The sequence below is a fragment of the Myotis yumanensis genome, unplaced genomic scaffold, assembly GCF_028538775.1.
Source record: "Myotis yumanensis isolate MYYU_CA2020_CCGP unplaced genomic scaffold, mMyoYum1.0.hap1 SCAF_16, whole genome shotgun sequence".
NCBI classification, from domain to species: domain Eukaryota; kingdom Metazoa; phylum Chordata; class Mammalia; order Chiroptera; family Vespertilionidae; genus Myotis; species Myotis yumanensis.
Genome location: NW_027223767.1, coordinates 35734338 through 35749777, shown reverse-complemented (window position 1 = coordinate 35749777; position 15440 = coordinate 35734338). Strand labels below are relative to the sequence as shown.

Here is a 15440-nt window from a genome sequence, read left to right as displayed (position 1 = left end):
GGTGGGCATATTTCCAGTGCAGTCTCTTTCAAACAACTAACGGGGGGAATGTTGGCATGTTTATCATTTTTCAAGTATGAGATGTATCTCTATTAGGAATACTTCAGGAATGAGAAAATTATGTATCCTGGGAGGAAATTTTAGAAAACAAATTCCAGTACTGCATACTGAGTGAGAAGTTCCACGTCACTACCCATGTTCCTCAGGATCTGTCTGACATGTCATTGCATAAAGTAATCCTTTTTCACAACTGAAATAAAGTTCAAAAAGTTGAATTCTAAGGTAGGAGCTAAAAAAAATAACATGTTTACTTCTAAATACAATGAGCTTTTATTTGTTTAGAATATACTAAGCCAGGGAAAACAGGGCTTCAGCGAGAAAAAACTAGAGTTACAGAGGCTGAGCAGGACAAGTTTCCAAGGACCTCAGAGCCATGACCTATACCTTATCCCTCATGAGTCACTGTGCCTCCCTGCCCCATCAAAAAATATTCAGCCAGGTTGAATTTAAAGCTGGGTTTCATCCCTTACTAGCTGTGTGACTGAGGAAATTGCTGGACCTTGGTAAATATCAGTTTCATCACCTCTCAAAAAAATGGGGAAGGGCTCTAAGAAGTCATTACACATTTGGCGAAAGCCACTACAGCAGTCCACAGTATCCAGCAAGCACTCAGTGAAGGCTGGTCTCTCTTCCCCTTCCTCTGGCAAGAGGAGATTTTAGTGGTGGCAGGAACAACTCAGTTTACAGATTAGAACTTCCAAAAAGTAGTAATTGTACTGGCCTGAGAGAGAGAGAGGAGAAAAGACTCCCTCCTCTAAGGACTGCTAAGAATGAGTTTTAAACTATGCGGAGGCAAGAAAATGAAATAGATAACCTTTAGAGCTACCTGGTACCACCATTACTTCATTATTCTAAGGAAAGGGGCCAGTGAAAAGAACTGCTTTCATACACACATTTTTTAGAATTAAATTTTTTTATTTTTATATTCTCTCCTACAACTCCACTTCCATGTATTGTAACTCAATAAATTTCCTCCCAATAATCAATTAAAAAGCAATGTCCAGATCACAGTTACTAGAAGTTATGCAGAGTTTGGTACTTACCCTCTTCTAAATCTTCCACGTGATATCCAGAGAGGACATTACTAGTTGCTGTCTGCAATTTTTGAAATGAAAGATATTTTTATAATAAGAAATATCCAATTGATGTCGAATTAAACTTGGACATTTTCAATATTTTTTAAAGCCTGAGTCTGAATACTTAGAAAAATTTAACATTAATATCTCAGACATGTTTTGCTCTATGTTAAACTATATTTAAACACAGAAAAGAGTAATTGTGTGGCCCTCATTAAGAACACTGATAATGCCAGAACTGGTTTGGCTCAGTGGATGGAGCGTCAGCCTGCGGACTGAAGGGTCCCAGGTTCGATTCTGGTCAAGGGCATGTATCTGGGTTGCGGGCACATCCCCAGTGGGAGGTGTGCAGGAGGCAGCTGATCGATGTTTCTCTCTCATCGATGTTTCTAACTCTCTATCTCTCTCCCTTCCTCTCTGTGAAAAATCAATAAAATATATTTAAAAAAAAAAAAGAACACTGATAAGATTTCCTACATAAAAATTACCTGGTAGCAAAAGAACAAAGGTCTAAGTCCCCAATCCGGAACCCACAGAGTAGCACCTTCCATCCACTTACTCTTTTCGCTCTCCTCTTCCAAACACCCAGAGAATGACCAACTAGCCTTTTCTCCTCTATCAAGCGGAGCGCCACTTGGGGGCCTCGGAGCACATCCCACTAAGTCCTCCTCACTAGGGGATGAGCCCTTCTCCACAATGGAGACCACAGAGGGGACCCACTCACTCTGATCTGCTGATTTTCTTGACTTCCTTGGTGCAGATAAATCCTCAATCTGTCCCTTTGACTCTAAGTTTACTCTAAGCTCCACACCCACAATTCCAACTGAGTGCCACCCATAGCACTTTCTATTAACTATTCTACAACATTTTACATGCTGATCACTGCCAGCCATGTACAGATCATTGTCAAAAGCCTGCAACTGCCCCTTTACGTTCCTGCCGCTCACAGGGGATCTGGCACATACTGGGTACTCAGAAAATGCTGGATGAATGGCTGGATGCACTTCGAACACAGTATGTCCAAAACAAAATTCATCAACTTTACTGCAAATCTCATCCTCTTTCTCTGCTCCTTATTTCAAGTTCATACACTCAAATTCCCCAAAGAGAGGACTGAAATTAAGAAAACCATCTTGAACTCTTCCTCTTCTGTCCTGCTCTAAGTATTCTCCAAATCCTGCCCAACCAGGTGTAGAATGTCTCTTATACTCTCTACTCCCACTGCCACGTCCTAGGTAAGGCCCTCGTTACTACCCGTCTCATCTATCCTTGAACCAACTGATTGCCAATCTTACCCTGCGCCAAGTCACCTCTGGGTCTTCACTTAGCTACCTCCGTCCTTTGACCTCAGTTCCCACATTCCTGCCTCCCTGGTTTCCCCAGAGTGTTCACCTCTTCTTTCCCTGCCTGTACTTCCATTATTCAGCACTTACTACCCACAAGCTGCCCTCTGGGTACAGTAGCTTATGCATCTTAGACTGGTCCATCAGATTGTTTTTCATTAATACCTCAGCTTTCAAAACCCACAGAACCTTGAACAGCATAGGCACACAGTAAATGCTGAACTGAATCAGGAGGAGGAAATGATATCCCAAGGTGAAATTTGGAATGTCTTGTACCATAGAAAGAATGTCATAAATGCTAATTGGGTATAACTGAAACAATAATATCACTATAATTCACATGTTGTTAATTAAATTGGACTTTCTAGGTTGGGCTGGAACTGAATCACTATAATAACTCTACTGGAAAATGCCTTCTTATTCTCAACACTGCTTACTAGTAAGTTTTTAAAGACAACCCATTCTTTTTGTAAAATGAGGACTGCATATAAGAATGCATAAGCTAACAAATCAGTTGTAATTGCTCACATTATAAGGATTCTATTCTCACAAGAAAAGATACATTAAAAGATCTCTTCAAATTTTATGAGCAAGTTCTAAATGCCATAGTCCCACACCTGCCCTTAAAAAAATTATTCCATCTACACAGAATCTATAATAATAAAAGCATAATATGCTAATTAGACCAGATGTCCTTCTGGACGACCTTCCAGACAAAGCTGGGACTGCAAGGGAAGCCCGGGTCCCAGGTGCCTGCTAGCGAATGCAGGGAAGCCCGGGTCCCGGGTGCCTGCCAGCAAGGAAGCCCAGGGTACTGGAGGGAAGCCCGGGTCCCGGGTGCCAGAGGGAAGCCAGTGCCGGCAGCCGGGGAAAGGAAGGCCTACTCTTGCATGAATTTCATGCATCGGGCCTCTAGTGTATAAATATAAAAACTAAAACTTGCCTTCAAGTATGAATTTAAAGGATCCCCTCTAAAATATTTATCAAAATAAATTTATCAAATATGCAAAAAAGATGGGCATAAAATGTTTTGGTCATAAAATGAAGGCTAAAACATTTATGACTGTTAATTGTTAGAAGGGAAAAACACACGGTGTGTTTCCCGCATCAGCATCTGCAATGGTCTGCGAAGGGGCAGAGGAAGCCTGAGCTGACACTACAACTTGCAGGCTGGGAGGGTCTCAAACACACAACCTCAGAGCTGGTTAAAAGAGAGAAAGAGAGAGAGAGAGAGAGAGAGAGAGAGAGAGGGGGGGGGGGGGGGGGGGGGGGCTTGGCCTTGATGAGTATTTGGTCACCATGGCTTTTAGGTTCCAAAGTACTGTGTTTGGTTGTGTGTGTTTTTTTATGTGCTCGGATCCCAAGACAGAAGGGCAATATGAATTAGCTTATGATCTTCAGTCTTCATTGATGCCTTCAGGGAAAGCAGCCAAATTTCATATTGCTAGAATTCCTATAAATTCACCATCAAATCTATTGATTTAATATTTTAAATTGTACTAATATGTATTGTTTTTGTTCCCATTAGCTAGCCCTCAGTTCCATGTCTTTATCCTCATCCACTAGCATTTACAAGTTAAATACCAGCTCAGCCCAATCCTATATAATAAAGATGTAATATGCAAATGGTCCTTACGCCATGAAGCCTAACAGCCTAACCGACCGCATCACAACCAGATCAGCAGGAGGGTGGGGCAGCGAGCTACAAGTGGGCTGCAGAGAGCTACAGGAGGGGGCAGGGCAGCAAGCTATGAGGGGTGGTGGTGGGGGGGGAGCTACAGGAGGGCATGGCAGGGAGCGGAGAGCTACAGGAGGGCAGCAGCAAGCTACTGGCGGACAGATTCATGTGCAGGGCTACTAGTCTTTAAATAAAAATTGTAGCTATTTTTAAATGTCATGTGCAATAAGTAAGGGAAGCATTGTTTATTAACTTTTTCTAGATGGATTTTTAAAAATAATTTCAGTTCACTAACCAAAAGAATACTACTTTGGTTACATAAAAAAGAAATTATAAACAAAACTGCCCTAGCCGGTTTGGCTAAGGGAATAGAGCGTCGGCCAACGGACTGAAGGGTCCCAGGTTCAATTCCTGGTCAAGGGCACATGCTTGGATTGTGGGCTTGGTCCCCAGTGGGGAGCATGCAGCAGGCAACCGATCAATGATTCTCTCTCATCATTGATGGTCCTATCTCTCTCTCCCTCTCCCTTCCTCTCTGAAATCAATATATATTTTTTAAAAAAGAAATTATATACAAAACTAAATCATTTCCAAAAGTACAGTCACAAAATAAGAGTCAAGTGATATTTGTGACCTTAAATGTCACAGTATTATAAATATTAAAAATAAAATTTTACTAATATCTACATTTGCATATGACTCGCAAGCTGGGTTATAAAGGGTCAGAAGGTTCCACCACCCCACCTTTACAGCCTTGCTGTCTTAGCCAATGCCCAATGATTTTCCAAAATTTAATACAAAACACTTACTAGCCAGACTGAGTTAAACTTTCCAAAGAAATCCACCGAAATAGTCTTACCTCTGTTTCTGTGAGAAGTGTTTTTAGTCTTGATAAATCTTTTGTTACCATCCCATTCTGAAAAGGTAAATAAAAAAGGGGAAAACCGATTAGTATATTAGTTCTTGACTATGGGGACTTAATTACTCAACTGTTTCTAAGTTTTATTTGTAAAGAAAACAATGCTACTCCTCACCTCCCATCCCCTGTCATTAATCATGATAATCAAGTTAACCATCTATAAGGAAAGTTAAAAAGGTTAATTTAACAGAATAAAATATATAGTGTACCCTAAAACACTGTATTCACCTTCCATAAGAGCTTAAAATCAATTCAATAAAATATTCACAATGGGTATCACCAAAGAGCAAGATAGGATAAATGAAAAGAAAAATAAGCCTACACTTTTTAAAAACTTTTTTCCCTAAAACTAATGAGCTTATTTTTGCAAAGTGGTGAATTCAATCAGTTACCCATGAATCAGATTCACATAAAATAATGATGGCACTTTAAAGTAGACTCATTAACAAACCTGATAAAGGAAAATATACAAAATATTCTCTCATCTGAAATTCAAATTTCACTTGAGATTTAAAGGCAAATTACTTCTTCCTAGTTTAAAAACTTAATAGGTAAAACTGTGCAATATGCTAAACTTATATTAAAAGGTTCCTTAAAGATAGAATTTTCTTAGTAACAGAGGTATATTGTCACCTACTTAGAACTAAAGAGCTGTAACATTTTGCTATATTAATACATTTAACCTTTAATGTGAATTTGGTGAAATCAAAAAACAATGGTAAATCAATTAACAATATACTACACAATAATTCCTTAGAAATAAACTGTTCTCTGAGATGAGTCATTACATTACACTCAGCAGTATACCAAGCACTCTCCTAAATTCTTTTTTGTCACCAAATATATTTATTTCCATTAAAAACACAACTTTATGCCTGATTTTCATAATTTCTATCAATTCAAAATAAGGGATTCATGCTATATAGCACAGTATACATATACTTTCTTGCTTTCCCTGTTTTTCATTATGATTCCTGAAAAATATCAGAGAATTTTATAGCAGTTACCAACTGGTGAGAGAAAGAGTTATACTAGCTTCTTATCTTGCAATTCCTACAGATTGCCAACTCTCAAGTTCCAAAAAATAGTTTTTCAATTATGTCAACCAAAAACAAACTCTAGAAAATTAAATCCTACATAAAAAAAATTAATCCCAAAGTCTGAATAGAATTAAATAGCTCCATCAGAGTAGTCATGAATATCAACTTACACCCATACCTTCTTCAAATATAAAAGTAATTATTATATAGTTTAGATAAATGTAAACATTTTATGAAATAAGTGGCCGAATTTAAGGACCCCATAAAATCATATATCCACAGGAGAATTTTAAAACATAACAGAACCAAAAATATTTTCAAGTTCTGAATTATTTAGCTATCCTACACTTTCAAAGTTTCAAAAAGCACCTGCAATTCTTATATATATATATCTTATATATATATATCTTATATATATATATCTTATATATATATATATATATATATATATATATATAATCACAAACTACAAGAATCCAATGGTTAAATATCAGTTTGTTGAGGAGAAATGTACCTATGAACCTCATTTCTGGTAGGAGAAAATAAGAAAGAAAATGCACACTAACTGTTTTTCCCCACAATATTCCTAAGGAGTCAAATACATGAATCTCTTTTCAGACACTCAAAATTAGAATTTATTACCATATGATTTCACTCACACGTGGAATATAAAACTGAAAGCAACAAATGAACAAATGGGATGATCAAACAAACAAAAACTCATAGACACAAACAGTATGATGGTTACCAGAGGGAAAGGGTGTGGAGGGGGTAGTGTAGTAAAGGGTAAAGGGGGTCAAATATATGGCGACGAAGGAGATTTGACTTTGGGTGGTAAACACACGATGCAATATATAGATGACAAATCATAGAATTATACACTTGAAAACTATAGAATTTTGTTAACCAGCCACCCCAATAAATTTATTTCTTTTTAAAGCACTGAAAAAAAATTAGAGTTCATCAACGTACCAGGGACTCTCCTGTTAGTGACTTGGCAAGAATGTTGGATACAAGTTGAAGCTTTCCTTTCAGCTGCATGCAGCAAAGCACTGCCTGAAAAGCACCATCTCCCTTGGCCAGTCCTTCTCCCAGCACTGTCAGAAAAGAACAGCCATGGTTAATCACATGACATGTAATACAAATTTTCCCTGATTTTAATATTGGCGCACTATCACAAGCATGACTTCTTATACACTAAAAGAAAAACTTCAAGTACTAGTGGAAGGGTGATGTTTCAGTTCTGTCCAAGACATGCATAAAGACAAGAAAATAAAACTCTGGCCAGTGTGGCTCAGTTGGTTGGGTGTCATATGGTATACCAAAAAGGTGCTGGTTTGATTTCTGGTCAGGGCACATGCAGGAGTTATGGGCTTGATCCCCAGTAGTAGGCGTACATGAGGCAACCGATCAATCAAAGTTGCGCTTTCTCATCAATGTTTCTCTCTCTCTCTCTCTCTCTCTCTCTTCCTCCCTCCTCCCCTCCCTCCCGTCTCTCTCTCTCTTTTTCTTTCTCCCTTGCCCCCCATAGCCCAAAGTATTTTTCCCAAATTTTTCAAAAGGAAAATTTTAATGACCATAAAAACTAAACCTTTGGTCATTAATAAAGTAAAATCATTCACTGCTTGGATATAATTACATTCTCTGAACCAACACTTCAAAAATAAAAAATAAAAAAAGATTATTTTTAAGAGAATATAAATTTATAATTTATAAATTCCTGTCCTAAATATCAGCCATTTAATGTTTGGCAATATACCTCATTTTCCAAAAATATATTTGGGGGTGGGAGTAGTAGTATATATAAGCAGACTCCAAACATTGGAAGGCCTACCAGGTGTACCAGTTAATAATTCAGATTTTTTCAATGGATGGAGTTACACATATGTTGATATATATGCGATTTGATATGTATGCTATTTTGTTGTATTGACAGCAAGCTTCAAAACCTCATATGTCAAATTTTCTGAAGGTGTTAACATCATAGATATTTTTACACTTAAAAATGTCGAATTTCGCCCTAACTGGTTTAGCTCAGTGGATAGAGCGTCGACCTGCGGACTGAAAGGTCCCAGGTTCGATTCTGATCAAGGGCATGTATCTTGGTTGCGGGCACATCCCCAGTAAGAGGTATGCAGGAGGCAGCTGATCGATGTTTCTCTCTCATGGATGCTTCTAACTCTATCCCTCTCCCTTCATCTCTGTAAAAAATCAATAAAATATATTTTTTTTAAAAATGTCGAATTTCGTGCCAAAAAAGAGCATTTGTGGGAAGTTTTAATTCATTACTTTATTTTGAAGAAAAGTGTTGGTGAAAGTTATCGTATACTTCGGGAAGCATATGCTCCATCCCAAGATACTTGTGAACGCTGGTTTAAATGCTTTAAAAGTGATGATTTTGATGTGAAAGAGAAAGAACATCCAGGTCAACTGAAAAAGTTTGAAGACCAACAATTACAAGCATTATTGGATGAAGATGCGTGTCAAACTAAAAAACAACTTGCAGGAAGATTAAACGTTGCTCAGCAAGCAATTTCCGATCGTTTACAAGCAATGGGAAAGATTTTAAAGGAAGGAAAATGGGTGCCACATCAACTGAACGAAAGACAAATGGAAAACCAAAAAGTCATCAGTAAAATGTTGCTTCAACAGCACAAAAGAAAGTCTTTTTTTGCACTGAATTGTGACTGGCAATGAAAAGTGGATTTATTTTGAGAATCCCAAATGCTCAAAATCATGGGTTGATCCAGGTCAACCATCAACAACTGCAAGGCCAAATCGCTTCAGAAAGAAGACAATGCTCTGCGTTGGGTGGGATCAGGAAGGTGTGGTGTATTATGAGCTATTAAAAACAGGTGAAACCATTAATACTGATCGTTATTAACAACAAATAATCAATTTGAACCGTTCTGATCGTGAAACGACCAGAATGGGCCAGAAGACACGGCAAAGTAATTTTGCTTCATGATGACGCACCATCACACACTTCAAAACCAGTTAAAGACACATTAAAAGATCTTGCCTGGGAAGTATTAACCCACCCGCCGTATTCACCAGACCTTGCTCCTCCAGATTACCACTTGTTCCAATCGATGGCACACGCACTTTCTGAGCAGCACTGCAAAAACGTACGAAGAAGTGGAAAACTGGGTCTCTGAATGGTTTGCCTCAAAACAAGAAGGGTTCTATTGGGACAGTATCCACAAATTACCTGAAGGATGGGGGAAATGTGTAGCTAGCAATGTTTTGAGGCAACCCATTCAGAGACCCAATTTTCCACTTCTTCGTATGTTTTACTTTGAATAAAGCACTTTTGATGTTTATCTTGAAATTATCGTGTTTTCTTTGATTACAAAATCCGCATTATTAACCGGTACACCTGGTAAATCTAAGTATTAACTAGAGAGTAAAATGTCCATATCTTATAAGTATCAAAAAGTATATCATCAGCCAGAGTAAGCACACTGTGGGCAAATCTCTGACCAGTATCCCTTTGGCCAAATCTGGGTTTTCCCCCAATATTCTTCTTCTCTGCCTCGATCCTTTTCCCTTGCCCTCACTTTTCTTCCAATTATTTATATATATAAAAAGCCAATGTCCAGGATGACCAAACAACCGGTCACCATAAGGTGGCACTGACCACCTCTTGGTCCCTCCCACCCCCCCGCCCGCAAGCGGGGTGGGACGGGACTGGGGACTGGCGAGCGGGCTGAATGGCTGACCTCTTGGTCCCTGCCCCTGGCCCGCAGGCTCCGATGGATCAGCGATGGTGAACGGGGGAATAGGGGTGGGTGGTGGGAGGACCGGACTTGGCTATCAGGCCGTTGGGATCACCAGCTCATCCCTGGCTGCTTGGGGGCTCAGGCCTGTGGGAAAGCAGGCGCCAGTAACTTCACCTCCATACGCGTGCACCGGGCCGGCCACTGATGGAACAAGTTGCCCGCTCGGGGCCGCTCACGCCGGGGCGGGTAGGTTGCGGGTGCATCACGCAGCATCCATCAGCACCTCAAGCCCCAACAGCAGTGGCAGCAGTGGTGGCGCCCGCATGAGTGGCTCCATCAGCAGCCGGCCCAGCGCACAAGCATGGAGGTGAAGTCACTGGCATCTGCTTTCCCGCAGGCCTGAGCCCCCGAGCAGCTGGGGATGAGCTGGTGATCCCAACGGCCTGACAGCCCTGCAGCAGAGGCAGCAGAGGACTGGGGACTGGCAAACGGGCAGAAGATGGCCCTGATGGCAGGAGGCTATGCCTAAGGACCCTATCCGCACAATTTCATGCGCTGGGCCTCTAGTAATAAATAAACACTTTGGACATGTGGGCTGCAGCTGTTGTGGCATATTGTGTCCTTCCTACCAAAGACTTTTATAGATAAAATGTTTCCTTTATAAAATGCTTTTGGAAAATGAAAAGCCTTAACACTACTCCATGCTATCTATACCTAGAACCTTCTGAATATTTCAGCTTTAAATACTGTAATACGCTTGTCTTTTTAATCCCTGCTACCTTGCTCCTTTCATTATTAGGTCCTTAATCCGGTCACACAAATCACTGTGATCTCCTTAGGTTTGCAATGAGCATTAAAGTTAAGCTCTTATTGCATACTAGAGGCCCGATGCACGAATTCGTGTACTCATGGGGGGCGGGGGGGTTCCCTCAGTCCGGATTGCAAGAGGGCGCAGACCAGGTCAAGGGACCCCACTTGTGCATGATCGGGGCTGAGGAGGGATGTGGGAGGGCTGCAGGCCATGTCCAGCCCATCTTGTTCAGTCCTGATTGGCCAGACCCCAGCAGCAAGCTAATCTACCGGTCAGAGCATCTGCCCCATGGTGGTCAGTACGCGTCATAGTAAGGGGTTGAGCAGTCTTAGCATATCATTAGCATATTATGCTTTTATTGGTTGAAAGGCCAACCGGATGACCGGACACTTAGCATATTAGGCTTTTATTATATAGGATTTTTGGAAGGACTCTTTCCTTCAACTGCAGTTTATTGTAAAGAGGCTTGGACTCCTTCCTTCTCAATATTTTCATATTTCAGATACATAGGTCATTTCTCCTGGTTTATTCTCAATACTCCAGTTTAAATTTGAGAGATAATTCATTTATGTCCCTCAACTTCCTCATTACTATACAAATCCTATATAATAAAACCCTAATATGCAAATTGACCAAATGGCAGAACGGCCAGTGGAACCACGAGTCACTCTGATGCACACTGACAACTGGGGGACAGATGCTTAACTCAGGAGTTGCCCCTGACTGGGGGCAGCTCCTGAGTTAGTTGTCTGCCCCCAAGAGGGAGGCGACTGGTGGCGGTGATCAGGGGACAGAGCCAGCCAGCAGGCAGCACCAAGCCGCCAGCCAAGGTGGGTGCCAGCAGCCCCCCCCCCTCCCATCACCCCACCCGCCGGTCGCTCCACAGATGGCCCTGATTGCCGGCCAGGTCTAGGGACCCTACCCTATATATTGGGAACAGTCTCTTAAATTTAAAAATTAAAACCTGGCAAGGCTACTCTAACACTGAAAAAACAGGATGATGCAGCGATGACATGCATGGACTCTGGCTTGCACATTTTGTGGTCAGCCCTGATTCTGACACTTATAACTGTGTGACAAAGCCATTTACTTAACTTCTCTCTGCTTCAGTTTTTCCACCCATAAGATGGGGAAAATGGTACTACTGCCTCAGAAGGATCATGTTATGTACTACTTTTTATAATCAGGGCAAAAAAATGTAGCTGCCCATACAACGGAAAAAGCATCAAAAAGCTAGAATTCTAGTCAGTCTCTTCTCTCTAAGGGATATCTTCTAATGAAGGGGAAAAACCTTTTAGAAGGGATAGGCCCAGCCTTTCAATTTATCCAAGCTTAACATTTTAATCAATGTTTGTTACAGTTCTTAAAATTTGGCTCCTATTGCCTGAAAATACTCACACAAACTTTAAAGGACACTATCAATGTTCCCAAGGGCAAGACCAGAATGTCAACACTCATGAGTGACTAGGAACAATGTTCGTGTGTACACACTTCACAGCAGAAAAGTTGTCATCCATGTCAGTCACTAGTCACCACAGTAAGGTGGGTTTTTTAAATTGTATAATCACTTTTGAAATTAGCATAGGGAAAAAAATATATCTTAAACACTGCTCAAATTATTCAAAATCTTCAAATCAAAGAAGAGTCCCATTTTCACACATACCATGCCTACAATCTTCATCAGCTTGTCCATACTTTTTCTGCAAAATAAAAGATATGAGATGAATATCATTAAGTAGTTCAAGGGCTGCTTACAATAGAGATTTTATCCAAAAATAAAAAAAAAATAAAAAAAAAAGCTTGGCTTTGTTTCAAAGTTTAAGCATTAATGTTGCAAATTTAATATTCACAGAGCAAAGCTAACTCATGTGCTCTCTGAGGATTACACAATACTCTACAAATAAATACCACAATATACTTCCCTAGTCCATTTACTTACACTCCTGCTTCTTACTTTCTCTAACCTCAAATCACCAGAACCTCCTGAGCCCCTCATTCTTATTCTCAGCTAATGACTTTACTGAGAAAACCATAGGAACGAGAAGAAAATTTCCGCAGACTATCACTACCACACCTACCCATGTCCTAGCACACTCCATCTCCCACCTGTTACCAGACGAACCCCCCCCCCATGCTCCTTTCTAGAGGCCATCCTACCACCCATGGAGATGTGATCTCTGGCCCAGTGAAGAACATCACTCCAGCAAGCCTCCTCTATTTCTCCTATGTCACTAATTTTTTGCTTTCTACTGATTCAGTCCTATAAACAAACATACTGTTATTTCTTCCATCTAAAAAGAAAAATCATTCTCTTGACTTCACTTCTCCCACCAGCTACCATTCCATTTTTGTGTGCCTCTCTGGGGCAAAATGCCTCAAAAATTGTCTATAATTATGTATTTAAATTCCTTCCCTCTGACTCTCTCATAAATGCTCTTTAATCAGACACTAATCCACTGCTCTATGGAATAGCAATGGACCCTGATGAACATTCCCTTGTTTGGATACACTTTCTTTACTTAGCTACCAGGACACCATACTTCTCCTAGTTTTCATTTACCTCAACGTTGCCCTTCAAGCTGCTTTGCTTGTTCCTCTTCTTCTCAACCTCTCAACACTGTGGAGCCACAAGACTAAGTCCTTGGTATTCTCCTCTTCTCTATCAATACTCATTCCCTTGGTGATGTGACCCAGGCTCAAGACTTTATATATCATGCATAGGCCACAACTCTTCAATTACTATCTTTAGCCCAGACTTCCTTCCCAAACTCCCTACCTGCATATTTGGCTACTTGTTCAACATCTCCAGCTGGATATCTAAACAACATCTCAAACTCAGTATGTTCACAATGAATTCTTCCCTCACAGAACCTGCTCCCCACCTAGAGCCTTTTCATCTCAGTTGAAGGAAAATCCATTCTTCCAATTGCTCAGACAAAAAATGTCATGGTAAGTAATCTGTGACTGTTCTGTATGCCTGACATTCAATATATTAGGAAATTTTATTGGTTCTAGCTTCAAATTGTAACCAGAACAAAATCACTTCTATCTCCACTGCTACCATTTTGGTCTGAGCTATTGTAATCTCTGGCCTGGATTATTCCAATACCCTCCAAACTAGTATCCCTGCATCTACTCTTCCCCCTTTATAGTCTACTAGAGGCCCAGGGCACGACATTCACGCACTGGTGGGGTCCCTCAGCCCGGCCTGCGCCCTCTTGCAGTCCGAGACCCTTCAGGGAATGTCCGCCTAAGCCAGGAGTCAGACATCCCTCTCCCAGTCCAGGGCTCTCACAGTCCGGGACCCCTAGCTCCTTACTGCCCACCTGCAGCGGAGGCAGGAGAGGCTCCGGCCACCAACACTGCGCTCACCAGCTGTGAGCCCAGCTTCTGGCTGAGCAGTGCTCCTGCTGTGGGAACACACTAACCACCAGGGGGCAGCTCCTGCATTGAGAGTCTACCCCCTGGTGGTCAGTGCACATCATAGCAACTGGTCGTTCTGCCGTTTGGTTGATTTGCATATTAGTGTTTTATTATATAGGCCTCGAGGCCCGGTGCACAAATTCATGCATGGTTGGGGTCCCTCGACCTGGCTGGGGAAAGAGGCCTATTGGGGGGCCAGCCAGCTGTGCGGAGAGACCCCAGGGGGTTGGCCGTCCAGCCCCCCAATCAAGGTCTAGGGGGGGGGGGGTGGGGTAGGGGGGAGGGACCGTGGGAGGTTGGCTGTGGGAGCACAATGACGCTCCTGTGTTGAGTATCTGCCCCCTGGTGGTCAGTGCACATTATAGCGACTAGTCAACCGGTCATTAGGTCATAACGGTCGCTTAGGCTTTTATATATATAGACTCTCAACACAAAAGCCAGATAATTCCTGTTAAATCAGATCATGCCACCCCTCTGATCAAAATCCCACAATAGCTTCCCATCTCAAATATAATACAAACTAGTCCTAGAGGGTCCCAGAGGATCTAGCCCTCTTACCCCCTTCCCCCAATGTACTTTACTCCAGCACAATGGCCTCCTAGCTGTTCCTCAAAGATGGCAGGCATGCTTATGCCTCAGGGTCTCTGTGCTGACTGTCCCTCTGCCTATAATGATCTTCATCCAGATTCCAATATGGCTCACTCCCTTACCTCCTTCATATCACCTTATTAATGAGCACTACTTGACCACCCAATTTAAAACTTCAACCTTAGCCCTGACCGGTGTGGCTCAATTGGTTGGAGAGTCTTCCCATACACTGAAAGGTCAGTACAATTCCTGGTCAGGGCACAAACCCAGGTTGCAGGTTCAATCCCCAGTCGGGGTGTGTGAGGGAGGCAATCAATTGGTGTTTCTCTTTCACATCGATGTTTCTCTCTCTCTCCCTCTTTCCCTCTCTAAAATCAGTGAGAGCATGTCCTCAGGTGAGGATTACAAAATGATAATAAATATAAAAACTGCATCCTTATCCCTAACCCTAGTGGCCCCAATATTCCTTGCCCTGTTCTACTATTTTTCATGCAGACTGTTGCTTTCTAACAATCTAAAGTGTTTACTTAGTTATAATGTCTCTAGCATTTATTGTCTGTCCCCCTACTAGAAAAAGTACCATGAAGAAGGGATCTTTCTTTATATTTTTTACCAATGTATACCAAGCACTTAGAACAGTGTCTGACACATAGTATGTCCTCAATAAATATTTGTTAAATGAATGAATACTCGAAAGTGCTAAGTACAAGTTTCAAGATTTAAAAATACAGTTGCTTGCCATCAAAGATATCCAGCAATCACTAGGTACTTCAATCACCT

At 41.3% G+C, this 15440-nt stretch overlaps 1 protein-coding gene across 6 annotated transcripts in view; it reads right to left on the bottom strand.

Moving 5' to 3' along the window:
• HELZ (helicase with zinc finger) overlaps positions 1–15440 on the bottom strand; it is a 134991-nt gene that overhangs the window by 99017 nt on the left and 20534 nt on the right. For all 6 annotated transcript variants that reach the window (XM_070394936.1, XM_070394932.1, XM_070394938.1 and 3 more), the window contains 4 exons: positions 12313–12349; positions 7089–7213; positions 5017–5073; positions 1104–1155 (listed from right to left, as the gene is read on the bottom strand). In XM_070394936.1, the coding sequence (XP_070251037.1) occupies positions 1104–1155; positions 5017–5073; positions 7089–7213; positions 12313–12349 (271 nt within the window). The remainder of the gene's footprint in view (positions 1–1103; positions 1156–5016; positions 5074–7088; positions 7214–12312; positions 12350–15440) is intronic.